General features: G+C 43.9%; 1 protein-coding gene and 1 pseudogene across 1 annotated transcript in view; one reads left to right on the plus strand and one right to left on the minus strand.

Annotated features, from left to right (window-relative positions):
* The window catches only part of USP31 (ubiquitin specific peptidase 31), an 84017-nt gene that overhangs the window by 18160 nt on the left and 48172 nt on the right, over positions 1–17685 (minus strand). The window contains exons 7-13 of the mRNA XM_018040708.1: positions 15827–16004; positions 12305–12416; positions 11609–11703; positions 10162–10239; positions 9405–9534; positions 3326–3445; positions 604–829 (exon numbers count right to left, since the gene is read on the minus strand). Of these exons, the coding sequence (XP_017896197.1) occupies positions 604–829; positions 3326–3445; positions 9405–9534; positions 10162–10239; positions 11609–11703; positions 12305–12416; positions 15827–16004 (939 nt within the window). The remainder of the gene's footprint in view (positions 1–603; positions 830–3325; positions 3446–9404; positions 9535–10161; positions 10240–11608; positions 11704–12304; positions 12417–15826; positions 16005–17685) is intronic.
* Positions 5096–8502, plus strand: LOC102183384 (annotated as a pseudogene).

Genomic DNA, 17685 nt, shown 5'->3' on the forward strand with positions numbered 1-17685 from the left:
GGGACTCAACCCCCACCCCCTACAGTGGAAGTGTAAAGTCTTGATCACTGGACTCCAGGGAATGCCCACCACCATTTTCTGAGTAATAATCTCACAAATTATTTTGGAGTGGTATCCTCATGGGTTGATGGCACTATTCTTTTTGCCTCTTTCTAGTTTCTAAATTTCATGATGAGCACTATTGCTTTGACAAATAAAAAAAAAAAATTTGAACACAAAGCAAAAAGAAAAACCCTTACAAGTCACTTTAAAGACACTGCTAAAAAAAAGTGGTCCACAAACACTCCAAATCAGGGAGATGCTAGGCCCTCAAGGAAGCAGAGCAGAACCTTAAACGGGGCTGTGCAGGTGAGGTCAGGAAGGCAAGTCCTGGGTGAGCCAGACGAGGCCACCCCTCTGCACAGGCCACCACTCTCCCTGCTCGGGTCAGAGCCTGACCAGATGAGGCCAGGGAACAGAGAACTGGAAGGTGAAAGCTGCCCTCGTGGTCGGCACACTTCCCGCTGGAAGAGAAAGCAAGGTTCTAAAGCACAGCCACCCTGTCACAAGCACAACACGTCGGGGGACCGTCAGCACAGGCGCCCGGCCTCTCGCACTGCAGACCTGTGTAGTGCCCCCCTTGCATGGTGCCATGGTGATTGCACACGGCATACAGGTCATAGATGTAGTCCTCAGGGTCCCTCCCGAGTCCGTAGGGCCGTCTCCATGGAGACCAGTGGGACGGCAGACTCCAGCTGCTCTGGCTTCGCTTCACCACGTGAGGTGTCATGTCCAGGCCGGTCAAAGGGAACTTGACCATGTTCTGAAGTTTCATACGCTTGTCTCCTTCCTGTTGCAAGAAGAAAAACAAGTCCTGATGGCATGTTCATGTGAGCAGAGGGTAGGCCAGTTCAGCGTGAAAGGCAGACTCTATCGGCTGAAGCAGGTTTGAGTTTCCTATCTGATGTTTCCAAAGACATACGACACAGGGAACAGGTTAACACTGTTAACTACCGGGGTTGGCCAAAAAGTTCATTCACGTTTTTCCGTAAGATGCTATAGACTAACCTGAACGAACTTTCTGGCCAACCAATACCTAGAGGGTTTTAATATCACCAAAAATGGAACCCGCGATTAACTACATGTAAGAGGATAATGAGCCTTCTGGCCCTTACCTAATAAAGGCTTTTAACGTGCAAAATGACAATTTCCGGTGGTTCATCCGGAGGCGTGAAAAGGAATGGAGTAACAACATACGTCAAGGGACAGCATGGTGTTGGCACCAAACTCATGGAACAGGGCCTCTTCCTGGCCCACCTCCTCCAGCAAGTACATGCAAAGTTAACAGTGACTTAGCTTGCTACCTTCACTGAGCTGACAACCTTAGGCAATCTGGAAATCTTGCCATGAGTTGAAACATATCTACTGAATGTTTCCTGTGTCTATAGTGAAAGTCACTCAGTCGTGTCTGATTCTTTGCAACCTCATGGACTATATACAGTCCATGGAATTCTCCAGGCCAGAATACTGGAGTGGGTAGCCTTTCCCTTCTCCAGGGGATCTTCCCAACCCAGGGATCAAACCCAGGTCTTCCACAATGCAAGCAGATTCTTTACCAATTGAGCCACAAGGGAAGCCCTCCTGTGTCTATGGGGCTTTAAAAAAATGAATCAGGTACAGATAATGCCCATTCTAAGGGGAAAGAAAAGTTCCTAAGAGAAAGGGAGGCAGGTCCTGCATTATCAGGCTAAAGAACCTGGACCCTGCTCTGTAGTCAAGGGGGAAGCTTGGGGAGGAAGCTTGGGGGAAGTCAAGGGGAGGCTCTGAGGCAGGAGGTGATGTCATCAGAGCTGTCATGAAGTAGTGGCCAAAATGTGCTCGAGAGGGAAGAGCAGTGTAGGTTACAAAACCAATAAAAAGACACCGCAGCTGCAACCTGCTGGGAAGGAGCGGAAAGCTGGAACTGGCAGGATGACAGCAAGAATGGGGAGAAGAGGACACATACAGAAGGAAGTGGGGAGGACAAGCAAGCCTAGGTGTCAGGGACAAGAAAGAACAGTCAAAGATGACACTACAGTTTTGAGCTGGGGCACTGGAGGTGTGACTATATGTCTTCAAAAGAAACAGAAAGCAAAGGACATCAGTCTGTGCGGGTGGAAAGAGACAGAGGGCTGGGTAAACCCCCAGCGGGCCGTCCACCCGCGGACCTCAATGGAAGTGTGCAGCTGGGACACTCAAGGCACAAGCTCACTCCTCACTAGCACAGGGGCTGGACTCCAAACCTCCGTGTGCAAGCCCTGCCCCAGCGACCACGTGGGCCCCCAGCATCTTCACTTCATCAGCGAGTCCTAGACATCTCCCAAATCTATCCAGGTCTCTCCACCTCCACTGCCGCAACTCCAATGCCAGCCATCAGCCGGGCCTGCCCTGGATAAATGGCCTCCTTCAGACCTCCCCATCTGCATCCTTGTAGCCTCTAATTCTCCACACAGCAGCCTGAACGGTCTCTTCAAATCACACCTTTGGTCATGTTGCTTCACTGGTTCAGAATCCCACTCTGCCTACAAGGGTTGGATTACCAGCCACCGCCAGCCTCTTCTACTTCAACTCACGCCTTTCTCCCCAACCCCCCAGACCTCCAGCCACACTGGCCTCAGCTCTCAGCCTCCTGCCGTGCTCTGCACCCACTGCATCCAGGTACTATACACGTGCTCCTCCGTCACCTGCTGCAGGCCTCCTCCTAATCTTTCAGATCCATACCTTCTTGCAGCCAGGCTCAGAGACTCCTTCCAGCATCTACCTTTCATTTACCTCCCTTACAAGGGGGCGGCCCAGGACAGCTCTAACCTCAGGAAGAGACAAGTCTTTTTGGGAAAACTGACTCACAAAGCCATACAATGCAAAGCAGATTTTCTTTGTATACATGTATGACTCATCTCCCCAACTGTACAACAGCTCCTTGGAAGCAGGACAACACCCGTTATTAATTTAGGTAGAAACAGAATTCTTCCCGCCCCCAGAAAGGAGCTCAAATTTTTTTTTTTAATCCCAAAGCACACTTACTTGAGCACAACATTTACAAATCTAAAGCAAATCCTCAGGAACAAAGTAAAACATCTGCCGTATGAACTAAAATGGTTAGGATTCGAAGGTCACAGGACGCTTGAACTTTGCTTTGGGAAAGAACAACACAGGGCCCCAAACGCAGGGGAAAATGTGGGTCTGTAACAACACAAGATCGTGGGCTCACAGGGGGACACAAAAGAACCATCCCCAACAGCCCGCCAGTAGGGGGCCTAAGACACCTGGTCACAGCGCTCTTCCCTAGGCTAAAGGATCTCCTTACCTGTCGAAACCTCTTCAGATGTATGATCAGCACGTCGGGCAGAGTCCAGAGGCTCAAGGTAATGCTGCCCTGCTGCAGCTGCTTACAGTGCGGGCACCGCCAGGCGTCGTCGGGGGCAAGCTGGAAACAAGGAGCATGACGCTGTTAGCGCTGCTGAAGCAGGACCCATACAGGAGACAGCCTTGTCTCCTCACTTCTGGGCCAAGGCATGGCACAACTCTGAATCCCTCCACAAACTACGTTTAATGGGAGTCAATGGAAAAACACAATCAAAGGGCTAGGGTTGGCACCCAAACACTGGCGGAACAGCTACTGCTGCTATTGTTCACTCGCTAAGTTATGTCCGACTCTGTGACCCCATGGACTGCAGCACGCCAGGGTTCCCTGTCCTTCACTAGCTCCGGGAGTTTGCTCAAACTCATGTCCATTGAGTCGGTGATGCTATGTAACCATCTCATCCTCTGTTGCCCTCTTCCTCTTTTGCCTTCAATCTTTCCCAGCATCAGGGTCTTTTCCAATGATTGCTGAATAGACTCTCAAAAAGGAATGACCAATGAGGTAAATCCTATATAAAGATGTTAAATGTCACAGAAGCTCATCATACTCCCAAACTCAACTCATCACCTTTCTGTCAATACAGTTCCCGTCTCTCCTCCTCCTGTATGTCCTACCCCAGCAAATATCACTATCACCTGTTAAGAGCAGAACACAGGGGTCATCCTAAAGCCTCAAATCCTTCCCTCTTCCTCCACTCCATATCCATCCAAGATAACGCCCCTCTAACGTTCCTCACACCTGTCTCCTTCCTTCTCCATCCCCTCAACCCAGCTTAATTCAAAGTCCTCACTCACTCTCACCTCTTCTTCCTCTAGTCTCTTAATTGCTCTTCCTCCCCACACACCCAACTGCCCCAGACAATCCTCCCCCTCCTGCTACCGCTGAGGTCTTTCTCAACACCAGTCTGAAGCCTCAAATCCCTGGGTGTCCCCTCTGCAGGCAAGGGTTTCAGGAAGGGGACATAGAGGTACTAACAGGACATGCCTGGTGGGAGAGGTTTTTAAATTTCATTCTGGATTTCACAAGATGCCTCAGATCTGGAACCATTAACACGATGAAGTGAGGGCAGCCGTGGGATCGGAATGGATAGCCGCGCCCTCTGAGATGTCAGAGAGGCCAAGGACAGAACCTGGGGGAATGTGGACTTTTAAGGGAAACAAAGATCAAGAAGTCACAGAGAGCTGAGGATGCATAGTCAGAAACATAGGCAAGTCAAAAACAATCCTTTCATGCAGACCACGTTAAGAGTGGCAAGAACAGGCTGGTTATCAGAACCACATCCCATGGAGAGGCTCAATGCAGACTGAGCGAAGCCACTGAACTGGGCCCAGGAGGGCCCCAAGGGCCCCAAGGACCCCGGACAGCTGTCAGAAAGCCGAGTCAGAGCGATGACTAGAGGCCTGGGAGGGAGGACGCGCTGAGAACCCCGGACAGCTGTCAGAGAGCGGAGTCAGAGAGATGACGAGAGGTCTGGGAGGGAGGGAGGAGAACACACTGAAACCACTAATGATCAAGTTAGGCAGAAGAGAAGAGAGACTGGCAAGAAGGCTTGAAGGGGAAGCAGAGCTCAGGGGATTTCTTTCATGACAGGGAGACCCAGTTGCGTGTGCAGGAAAGATGGGGAGGGACAGGCGTCTGAGTGGCTGGAGCTGAGTGAGAACGCTGGACAGGAGGGACCTACACTGTCGTCTGGCAAGTCCACATCTTGGCAACATGCAAACTGTCTACCCAAGTACGTGGCCACCCGGCCCAGTGCTTCTGGTAAAGAAGCAGGCTGTTTGCTTGTTTTTTCATTTTCAACACATCGTGAGCAGATACTCCTTTATAAGATACAGTAAGAACATCATGACAAGGTCCGATAGTTTTGACAGTTTCTACAGCAACGCCCTATTCCTGTACTGAGCTCGTCATAAACTGCCACAAAGCTGCCGGGCCTACGGAGCACAGCTGGAGCACGGCTGGCCTCGCCAGCTCCTGGCAGGGAAGGCGCTGGCTCAGGAGGCTGCTGCTCCATTTTCAGTCTGTTACAGAGCTCGTCCTCAGATTAAGATGAAATTACTCTCCCTGCAATTTCCAGTCTCTAATTCTGTTCTTTAGTTAAAAGAAGTCCAAATCCACATCCACAAGATGAAATGGATGAAAATACCTATCAGATCTTCACTTTAGGTCTCCTTTGTCAAAACACATTCAGCCGTGCCAGCATTTCCAGACGCACCATCCACGATCCACACTCTCTGCCCATGCCCCAGGATGTCAGTCTCTTAACAGTGAACAGCCAAGGTGATAAAGCAGGGTGATGAGAGTAGGGCTGTCACCACCTGAGACCTGGACACTGTTTCCAAAGCATCCTTAGGCAGCCAACTGCACTGACACTCACAGATGCTGCTGCCCATCACTGAGCTTGCAGAGACAGTCTGACCCCAGAATTATCACCACACAGCCTCAGTCTGGCCTTCTTCTCTTTCCTATCTGAACTGTTATTTCTGGACCCAGTGACTGAGCTTCCCAAGGAGCACTCACTCATTCACTGCAGGATATATTTATTGAAAGCCTTCTCTGGAAGGGCTGGACCTTGCAGTACTTGAAAGGGTTATTTTATGACCAGGAAAAAGTCTCTTACCTGCCGTGCCCCACCTCATCGGCCTCATTTCTGTTTCTCAACCTTTCTTCTACCCGAGGGGCTTTGCTTCTTTATTTACTTGTTCATCCCCACTACACTATAACAGCCTGAGGGCAAAAATGCTGTCTGTCTTGGCCCCTGCTATAACCCCAGGCCAAGCACAGGACCTGGCACATGTATGTACTCAACAAACAGGTACTGAATGAACAAATCCTGATTACAAGATCAGTGAGATGTTTTGTAGAACACCAATGTTGTCATTTGGGCTTCCCTGATAGCTCAGCTGGTAAAGAATCTGCCTGCGATGCAAGAGAACTGGTTCGATTCATTGTCACCTAGCAGATCTGCCCAACTTTAATCTTTGAACATCTCCCAAATCAAAAAAAAAAAAAAAAGCTAAATAGGAAAAGGGGCTACACAGAGCATGTAATCAGTCAGGGTCAATGTCAATTGTTTTATGTAAGCCCAAGATTAGAAAAAGATGTCTAATGAAAAACTAGTAAAGGAACTGCCATTAACTGAGTGGAGGAGAAAAGGCTTAGTAAGAAGATGAAAACTACTTTCAAACATCTGAAGGATAAACAAGAAAACAAAGACCTGTTCTCAATTGTTCTTAATGACCTGAGAGTTTGCCTGTGGGTTGTAGCAACTGAGGACGTATTTCAGGATAACATCAGTCAGTCACCATCAGAGATATCCAAAGAAGAAATAGTGTCTCTGACAAACAGTGGCTGGACAATCATCTATTTGAAATTAGGCAGAAGCACTCAATCATTAGAAAAAAGCTTTGAAGCCCCCTCCAACTCTGCAATTCCATGATTCCCTACATGCAAGAATGAGTAGTAACAATCAGTAGTTGGAATTATGATCCTAAACATCAACTCAAAATCAGATGAACTCTAAGTGCTCTCATCAAGGCTTCTCAAGGTGTCTAAACCTGAAAAGGCTTAAAAACCACACAGGCCTATTGCACAGTGAGCACCAAGAGTGCTTTAGTTCCTTGGTTCTGACTCTGCCATTGTAATATCTGTTCTTTTTCTCTACACTCAAAGGGCTATTTATTTATCCTTTTAAAAGTATTGAGAAAGTCAGCACATTATATTAGCTGCATGAAAGGGTATGAATGACCCAGAATATCCCTCCATAAATTTGTTTTATCATGAACTACAGTTGCATCTAACTCAAGATCTCCAAGTTAGTGGTAGCTTTCTAACTGTGTGTTTAATACAGGGTTTTCATCTCAGAATAATAACAGAAGGATTTTTACAAAACTGCAAAGGAAAAGGCACTTTAGCTTTGTCAACGAATCAAAACACACTAAGAGATGGACAGGAAACATTTACTGACACGGCCAAAACATCTCTACATACTAAAATTCATGCTAAACTTGCTGATGTTTTAACAGAAGCAGCAGTAGATTCCATCTTGGTCATTAACAAAAAAGATAAACACAGTGACCCCTTCATGGTTGAGATCATGGAGATGGAACATAAACCTGAAACTACATAAGCTTAATTAGAGATCTTGTTTTGGATGATGGGACATGCCATCCTGATGTGGAAAAAAAAAAAAAGTAAAAGATGCATATATCCTTATATGCAATGTGCCATTAGAATACAAAAAAAACAAGAAGTGAATTCTGGCTTTTTAAAAATTAAGAGTGCAGGGGAGAGAGAGAAATTAGTAAAGAAAATTCACTAAAGATGAAGTTTTAAAAGTAATAAAACTTAACAAAATAAAGTGTGGCTGTGACTTAAAGGGTGTGCTATTGTTAATCAAAAGGGAACTGACTCCTTCGCCTTAAATGCTCTTGCTAAAGAAGGCCTAGTAGCTGTGCACAGAGCTAAGAGCAAGGTGGAGAAGCTGACTCTGACCTGTGGTGGAGTAGCTCTAAATTCTTTTGATAACCTGAATCCTGGCTGTTTGGGACATGCTGAACTTGTCATGACTACACACTGGGAGAAGACAAGTTCGCCTTTATTGAGAAATGCAACATCTGTGACATTACTGGTCAAAGGAAAAAATAAGTACACACTCATGCAAATCAAAGAGGCAATAAAAGATGGCTTGAGGGCTTACACAGCTACAATGATGGCTGTGCCGCCCCAGTGCTGGTGCAGCGGGCATGGCAGTGGCAGATGACAGCCTTGACTGTATACAAGCCCAGTGTGTAAGGGGCAGGGCCCAACTTGGGAGTCCAAGTATTGCTAGTGAATTGCTCACTATTCACGAGGTTCCTGCTCAGAACTTGGGTTTTGACCTTCAGGAAACACCAGGTTAAGTTCAAGCAGAATATTCAGAATCAGGTCAGCTTGTGGGTGTGGACTTGAACGCAGATGAGCCAATGGAAGGCATACGAGATGACCACTATGTAAAGAATCAGCTTCATCACTCCTGCACTGTAACTGCCACCAACATTCTCCTGGATGATGAGTTTATGAGAGCTGGGATGTCTTCTCTAAAAGGAAAGTTGAATTGGAGCTTCCCTTGTATCATCTGAATCATGAAGACTCTACAGAGGGATCCTAAGAATATAGGTATAGAATTTTGATCCAAGCCTCAAATGATTTTCAGAAGCATTTTCTTTTCTCATAGGAAAAAATGAGACAACACTGGCACCTATTCAAATTCTGAAGTTTTGAAATTATAGTGTATTTTAAACTGCTCTGAATTATACACACATACAGCAGGCTATATTTATCCAATGAACAGGATGTTTTGCTTTAGCTTCGTTATATAAAAATATGTTAGATAAGCATATGTTATCTACCTTGCTATTAAATATTCCTGTTGAAAAAACACATAGTCAAGGGTCCCATCCACTATCTCAGTTACCAAATCCCTATAACCTGCAAAGTACCATGCTAAGTGGTCTAAACCATACTGTCCTACACTGTACAGATGTACGTCTATATCTACACTGTCCAAAACAAGAGCAACAAGCCACAGTGTCTCCTGAGCCCTTGAAATGTGGCTAATCCAACTAAGGAACTGAATTTTCAATTTTAATTAATTTTAATAAGTCCTGGCATCTATGTTCTCACTACCAAAAAGTTGAGAACCACTGACCTAGTTACAAAGGAAAATAATTTAATCTCAAAGTTAAAACCAAAAAAAAACCTTAATCATTAACTATTAAAAAGGAGGAAAAAAAAGAACTATCCAAAGATATGTGTCTAGAACATTTTTTTCCAGAAATTCCAGAAATTTAAACTGCTTTTTGTTTAAGTCCTAAAAGGATTAACACTAAGATGCGTGTTAACACTAACACATGTGCAGAAGCTACATAAATGCAACCAATTCTTGAGGTCATCTGGGGCATAATCTGTTCTTCTCCAGGGTCATCCCACGCTGGTGCCTCCCTACTACCCTCGTCACCCAGCGAACGCTGCCCACCCTTACCCGCTCCTCTTTGGTGTAGAGTTGGAAACACTGGGATAAAGTGCAAGTTTGAGGCTGATGGTGACGCTCCTTCTGTAGCCGGACACTTTCTGCATCAGGGATATACTCATCTTCAGTATTTACAAACAAACTGCAGTGAGGGGCAGAAAAGCACACATCAGAGATGATCACGCAAACTGACATGAGAATAGGATTAACCGCTTCACAACCTGCCTGTAAATTCATAACTGAGAAGATCACCATGTAAGAGAGCACAAGGGGCAATCCAGCTTTTCCAGGATCCAAAATGTTCTTGAAAAGTTCTCAATCTACAAAGTCATTTTCAAGAGATAATCTGCAGTTGGTTTTTCTGGGACTAGCCACACACTATGCTGATTAATTCATATATTCTTATCCTTTTGTATTAAAGGGCATGCCTTTGGCGTAACTTGAACAGAGTCAGACATGACTGAAGTGACTTAGTAGCAGCAGCAGCAGCTAGAGTTAATGGGCCTGTAATAATAATCAAAGTAATTTGAATATATAGCTTCTGTCTCATTACCAACAAACAAATGTTCTAAGATTTGGGGATCCAGACAACAGAATGTATAGGAGAGAAATAATACATTGCTTAAATAAAGGATTAGCAATACACTTGGATAGTTAGCTAAGGAAAAGAGAGGTTTGTGTTTCAGCTAATTTGAAAGCTCAAACGTATGCTATTAAAATAAGCATCAAGACAATTGACTATATAAACACTAAGTAAGAAAATACTTACAAATCTTTTGTCTCTTTGTCCCATTCTACTACTAATTTCACATGAGCAGTACCGCCTGGTCCACAAGATTTTAGTGCCCTACAGGATAGAGAAGAGAGTCACATATTACTTTCTAAATAAATGATTTTAATTAAATATGTGAACCATCTGAAATCATAGTGTGATTGCTGAAAATCTTCATCATTGGTCCCCATCAGAAAAAGTTTCTGACCATTATAACCTCATATTTAATGATTTGATTACAACTGGACTGAAAAATCCTTAAATTAAAATATTCAACATGGAAATAAAGATACGGGAAGAAATTTAGTACCACACTATAAGGCTATCCATGTAACTCTTAAAGGGTATGATCTTTCCAATTTTTGTCTAATTTCTCACCAAACCAGAGACTAGACAACAATCAGAACGAAGTCTGCCTCTCTCCACCTCCCTCCATACGTCATGCCTGGTCCCGGGACTGTGCCCACACCAATGTAAACTATGCCTTCCTGCAAGGGACCCCTCAAGTTTTACCTCATTTATTGCCCCTGAGCTCCTTGGCTCCTCAGCCATCTTCTGAAACACTCAGCATTAACAGTCAATATTACTTCTCAAATACTTTTTATATTTTGCAGTTTTAGATCATTATCTAATCTATTAACTCTAATTTCTAAAGCCAAACAGTGAATTCCTTTCGAACAGAACTATGTTGCATACTTTTTTGGAATCCTGAAATGCAGGCACTTCAATATTTGCTGGAAAAGGCATTATAATAGAGGCAATACTGTGTTTTATATATATCCATGTATGTGTAGTGTGTCTGTGTACACATATGTCTATTATTTTATTAATACAGTAGAGTGTTGTAAGAGGACAGAAGTGTATAAAAAGCACAGAAGTAGCATGGGGAGAGACTAATTCTGGGGGCAAACAGGGGGAGGGGACAGTGTGAAGAGAGTCTCAAAGGGAAGGAATTATTAACAGAGAGGCTGCACATGGGAAGGAGCATGTAGACCCGTGCTGTTACGTTCAAACAACCCTCAGCACTTTGATGCTGCTGAAGGTCTGCGACAGTGGGAAAAGAATGAGGCCTGACAGAAAAGAAGCAGTCAGGGTTGAAACTGTAGAGAAACTGGGCTTATCATTTAAGGATTTCAAGGAGGAAATTGTTATGATTAGACTTCTACTTTGGAAAACTTCAATCTTGGTGAATATGCAAGTGTAACTCATCTATCATCCTGAGACTTAGACCAATTTAGTTTCCTAACATAAGTACTCTAGGTTTTCCTGATTCCAAAAATGATCATAAAACATAACCCACTCAAATATGAATCAAAGTAAAGTAAGGGTTTACTCTCTAAGTGAGCCTGAAGAACCTACCACTCTTCTACGGAAATTACATCAAACATCACTAGAAATTACACACAAGCATACATGAAATCCTAGAAGGTGATTTTTTTTTTACCTTTCTACCGTCGGGTGGCACAGAGGCTGCTCCTCCTGGGGCAGCAAGTACGTTATTCCCACAACACTGACCACACGCAAACTGAATGGACACACCTGCGTCAAATGGCAAAGGCAAATCAGGTTCGGTTTCTCTTCCAGGGCATGTGGTTCACAGGGGCATTTCCCAGCCAGGTTAGCGGGAAAGCACACTGTTCTACAAAACGCTTCTCTGCAATATTCCGTGAGGTTGCCGAGCCACTCTAAGACACTTTAAATCAGACTGACCCAAAAGCAATTTACGTATCAAATGTTATGCAAGACAAGTAACATGCTGCTTTAGCTTAACACTGAGTTTCCCACAGACACCTTAACAAAGTAGTCAGAATTTTGAAAACATATAGTTTGTCTACAAAATCTCTCTCTCTACAAAAGCTGATCACGTGCTAAACTTTATTAGACAAACATAAGGGAATACCCGGCAGTTCACAGAAAACCTTGCAAGAGCCAACTCCCTTCATGAAACAAGGGATAAGTTCTCAGTCTGGAAAACCTGAGTGCAGATTCTGCTAAGGCCTTTTCTCTGGGGCTCCCCAACACTCCAGCACAGTGGCTAGTCTTCCCAAGGTCAAAGGTCTGAACTTCCCATCTCACTGTGGTGACTGTTTCTGCATGGGGCACACACATGCTATTCTGGAGTATCGAAAGGCTTACACACCTGAATGCAAACTGTAGGCCTCAAGAAGTACTTCATCTTCTCCAAGATTTCCTTCTGCAGAAGGTCCCATGCTATTGTCTTCTCGAGGTGCAGCACAAAAGGTAGTCCAAATCTAATATACATAAATAACTGTCATCACCTTAAGAAGTATGACAATTCTTTCAATACTGTAACTCTTTTCTCATGATCTTTTTAAATAGCATCACAATACAATTAGTTTTAGGGCAGTTTTCAAAAGAAAGCAAATAGGAAATTTAACACTCTTAAGTGGATGAAAAGAATCAGAAGAGAAACTGAGATTTATAAATGAAATTTAACAACTTATACACCAAAATGGCTTCCAATAAAGTATGCTACCATGATATTAGGTAGTAAGATGACAGAATTAGTGGAGACAGTGAGGAAGGCAGGTGGGCATGGATGTGAGTCTAGCAAATAACATGGATCAAACACGTAAGGGGTTAGGTGCCAGAGGAATAGAGAGAGAGGGCTGGGAGGCCTCGCAGGGAGGCGGCCATATCCTGGTGGTCTGACGAGGAAGACACTGGCAAGCAAGTGACGTTAAAAGTCAGCTCTAGTCAAGGGGAGAAGCCATGTGGCCGCTGCCAGGTTTCCTATCCCATGCTGAGCTCACAGGGAGAATGAGAGGCAGAGCTGTGGTTCTTAGCCACGCATACAGGCTGGTATCAGCAAAGGAACTTTAGAATACAGTAACGCCCATGAGATTCTGCTGTAATCGCTCTGGTCTGTGGTTTGAGTACTGAGACTGTTTTAGGCCCCCCCTACCCCAGGTGGTTCTAAGATGCAGCCACGGTGGGGAGCACTGGTCTAGCCTCAACTCTCACCCAAGCCCCAGCCATTCAGACCTACCTGCTGTTGCCTTGAATGCATCCAATTCACACCCTCAACAGGCAGTCAATTCCCTCAGCCTGGAAAAGCCTTGTCACTCTTAAGCTATTTCCTACTCAATCATATAAGGACCCAGTGGTACCCCGAGCTCTGGGAACCAAGCACTGCTGCACTGCAAATACCACCTGCTTATTCTGCCTCCACCAACAGACTGCGTTATCTGATAGCAGGCACTATGACTGATTTATCTTACTAGCCCAAAGAGCCGATGCCTAGAAAACAGTAGACGCTGAATGAATGAATGAACAAATGAATACACAGACTGAGCCTGACTTAGGCCCAAGCAGAGGTGCTAATGTCACCAAGAAACCTGCTCCTAACAAGTACCAGTTAACTCACAGTAGAATTCAACAGTAAGCCTACCTGCCTAAAAACAACTGTGATGTGAAATGTTATAAGCATGATGTGTAAATCAGCAGCCATATTTTTCATATGACAATGTCTTTACTTTTAAGAGATCAGCATCATGAAAGGGATTCCATGAGTTCTTTATTTTATATTAAGTCTGATGAGCTGCCTTTCCTTCTGTCCTTAAACATGCCAAGCTCCTTCTAATTTCGGCATCTTTTCAAAAAAATTTTTATTCCAGTACAGTTAATTAACAATGTTGTGTTTCAGGTGTACAGCAAAATGAATCAGTTTTACATATACATATATCCAATCGTTTGTTAATCCTTTTCCCACATAGGCTAGAGTATTGAGTAGAACTCTGTTACACAGTAGGTCCTTATTAACTGTCTATTTTATAAATATATTGATAGTTGTATGTGTGTGTCAATCCCAATCTCCCAATCTATTCCTCCCCTTCCCTCTCAGCCAGTAATACCTGGAGAAAACCCTAATCCAAAAAGATGCATGCACCCCAATATTCATTGCAGCACATTTGCAACAGCCAAGAATGGAAGCAATTTAAATGTCCATGGACATAGGACTGGATAAAGATGTAGTATATGCATACAATGGAATATTGCTGCTAAGTCACTTCAGCCGTGTCCGACTCTGTGCGACCCCATAGACGGCAGCCCACCAGGCTCTGCCGTCCCTGGGATTCTCCAGGCAAGAACACTGGAGTGGGTTGCCATTTCCTTCTCCAGTGCATGAAAGTGAAAAGTGAAAGTGAAGTTGCTCAGTCATGTCTGACTCTTAGCGACCCCATGGACTGCAGCCTACCAGGCTCCTCCATCCGTGGGATTTTCCAGCCAAGAGTACTGGAGCGGGGTGCCATTGCCTTCTCCAACAATGGAATATTACTCAGCCATAATCTCAGCAACTTTGTACTCAATGTCCCCTCTTCAGGAGATCTTTTTCCCCAGAGGCTCACATAGTTCACAACTTCTCACTTGGCTTGGCCCAGGAAGGCCTCCTCAGGAAGGCCCTCCCTCACGTTCCTCATTAATGTAGTTTTGCCAGATGGCACCCCACTCCAGTACTCTTGCCTGGAAAATCCCATGGATGGAGGAGCCTGGTAGGCTGCAGTCCATGGGGTGGCTAAGAGTCAGACATGACTGAGCAACTTCACTTTCACTTTTCACTTTCATGCACTGGAGAAGGAAATGGCAACCCACTCCAGTGTTCTTGCCTGGAGAATCCCGGGGACGAGGGAGCCTGGTGGGCGGCCGTCTATGGGGTCGCACAGAGTTGGACACGACTGACGTGACTTAGCAGCAGCAGCCAGACCCCCACCAGCACATTCTATCATACCAGCATGTTTTAATATCTTCAAAGTAACAATGACTGTCTGAAATTAAATGTTTACTTGTCTTTAGTGGCTCTGTCCTAACTAGGTTGCAAGCACCAAGAGAATACAAATCCTGCTATATCCCTAGTGTTTAGAATAGTGCCCAACACACTATAAACACTCGCTAATGAACATCATAAATATACAAATCAACACATTTTGCATTTATGTTATTTTCCATTCTTAAATAAGAAACTTATTTCAAAACATTTTAAAAGGTTGCTACTCTAATATTAGAAACACTGTATCCTTCCTCCCTGAAACACATCCATATGTTGTTATTACTCAAGTTACATTACTAGTGTGATAATGTTACTTTAAAAGACAGTCTAAAACTCCCATAAATCCTTAGCGAGGGAAACAGATTTAAGAGATATCTAACTCCCAAACGTCTGACTAAATACAGCTGAATGAATAGTGGTGCCATTTGCCGGAAAAGGAAATGATGGGAGGGTCAGGTTTATAGGGAAAGACAATGAGTTCAGCTTGGAACACAAGATTGAGGTGCACATGCCTTCCAAGCAGCTTTGTTAAGATTTTTTTTTTTTTAAGCTGTAAAGAAAGTAGCTGGATACAGGTCTAGAAGTCTAGAGCTCCAGAAGGATCCTAAGCTGAAAATACAGATAAGAAATGTGCCTCTGAAAACTACGTGAGCTTGAAAACCATCCTAACTCAGATCCTATCATCCTAATTTTATATTCTCCCCATGTCAACCCCTCAAATCAGGTCAACTTACACACATGCTCTTTCTAAATATCAGAATCAAAAATTAAGTACTCAAGAGTAAGGATTTTTTAATCCCTCCTTTTTAAAATATTTGAAAATGTTAGGCTTTTAAAGTCTCTATACGTATTGGAAAGTAAGTTGCTTGTCACCTTTTCCCTTGCTGCCCCGTGCAGGCTCGGTTGCACACTAACAGAACGATCTTGTCGCTTCCTGCTCTTGAGAGGGGCAAGTCCGCTTTCCCCTGCTTTGCTGCTGCTTGTGTAGAAGACAGTCTGTAATGATCCAAGCCAAACTTCAAGTGGTTTAGGTTGTTGTTTAAGTGAATTCCTAAAATAAAATGAAAACTTACTTTATCTCTTCAAATGTCTTTTTTCTTTCATTATAAAAAACATACCCATCAGAGAAGTTAAGTTGTCATTATGTTATTTACATGGCAACTGAATGAGGAACAAATGGCTGACTTTGAGATTACTCATCCAGCCCTTAAAAAAATTCTTGGCATCCATTATATCATTTAAACTAGCCTTACCTACCTTAAAAACTGAACATTAAAATGATTCACTTCAATGATGAATATTGGTTTTAGAATGGCAAGTCTGCAGGATGACTCTCCAGGACAGACTTAAAGTGAGTCCATACAACCAGCAACCAAATTTTTTTTAATAAACAATAAAGACCACTATATGTGGAACAATCTTCAATATTCCAAAGGCAGCTCCTTTTCTTTGATTTAGACCCAGGCGTCTAAGACGCGCACAGCCATTACAGAACTTTAATCAACTAGACTGGATTGATCTACAATAAAAAGTTATGACCAACCTAGACAGCATATTCAAAAGCAGAGACATTACTTTGCCAACAAAGGTCCATCTAGTCAAGGCTATGGTTTTTCCAGTGGTCATGTATGGATGTGAGAGTTGGACTGTGAAGAAAGCTGAGTGCCGAAGAATTGATGCTTTGAACCGTGGTATTGGAGAAGACTCTTGAGAGGTCCTCGGACTGCAAGGAGATCCAACCAGTCCATTCTGAAGGAGATCAGCCCTGGGATTTCTTTGGAAGGAATGGTGCTGAAGCTGAAACTCCAGTAATTTGGCCACCTCATGCGAAGACTTGACTCATTGGAAAAGACTCTGATGCTGGGAGGGATTGGGGGCAGGAAGAGAAGGGGATGACAGAGGATGAGATGGCTGGATGGCATCAACGACTCGATGGACGTGAGTCTGAGTGAACTCCGGGAGTTGGTGATGGACAGGGAGGCCTGGCATGCTGTGATTCATGGGGTCACAAAGAGTCGGACACGACTGAGCGACTGAACTGAATTGAACTGAAAGTGAACAAAAATATATGTTTGACAGGCACAGTGCTGGCCTGTGCAGGTCTTCAAAATCCAGGTCTTTGAACATGCCCCAGAGCAGAGCTATCTGCCAATCAGAGGTATTGAGGAAGTTAGCATCTAGTACAAGGTCTTACACTTAGCTCAGTAAGTGCTTGACTACATAACCACTCATTTCCTTAATCCTTTGGAAGGACAGCCTAAGGAAATGATATGCCAACTGGAGAAAAGAAGCCCTCCACCACCACCACACCAAAGAAATAATAACAGTATTAGCAGAAGGATAATAAAATAAAAGCTGGTTTACACAAAAGTATTCATAGCAATACTCCAGCAATAAGCTAAATACCCAGCAACAGGTATTGAACAAATTTATTTTGGTATTAACTATGCATTTGTTGAATCTAGTTAATACCAAATAAATTCCAAATTAATTAGAGTCTAAAAATGAGAACACAGACACTAGAAATAAGGAAGAATTGAATCTTCACCAGGCTAGTAAAGAAAACCTCTTAAGCTTAAATACCATAAAGAAATCACAAAAGAGTAGCAGGTTTCACTTCATAACCATTTTAAACTTTGGTATGAGAAAATGCTGAATTTGAGACAATTAATGGGCTCATTTCCTAGGTTCTTAGCAGAGGTAAGGTTGGAAAGACCTGTTCTGCTAAAAGT

This window comes from Capra hircus, chromosome 25, assembly GCF_001704415.2.
Source record: "Capra hircus breed San Clemente chromosome 25, ASM170441v1, whole genome shotgun sequence".
In the NCBI taxonomy this organism is placed as follows: Eukaryota; Metazoa; Chordata; class Mammalia; order Artiodactyla; family Bovidae; genus Capra; species Capra hircus.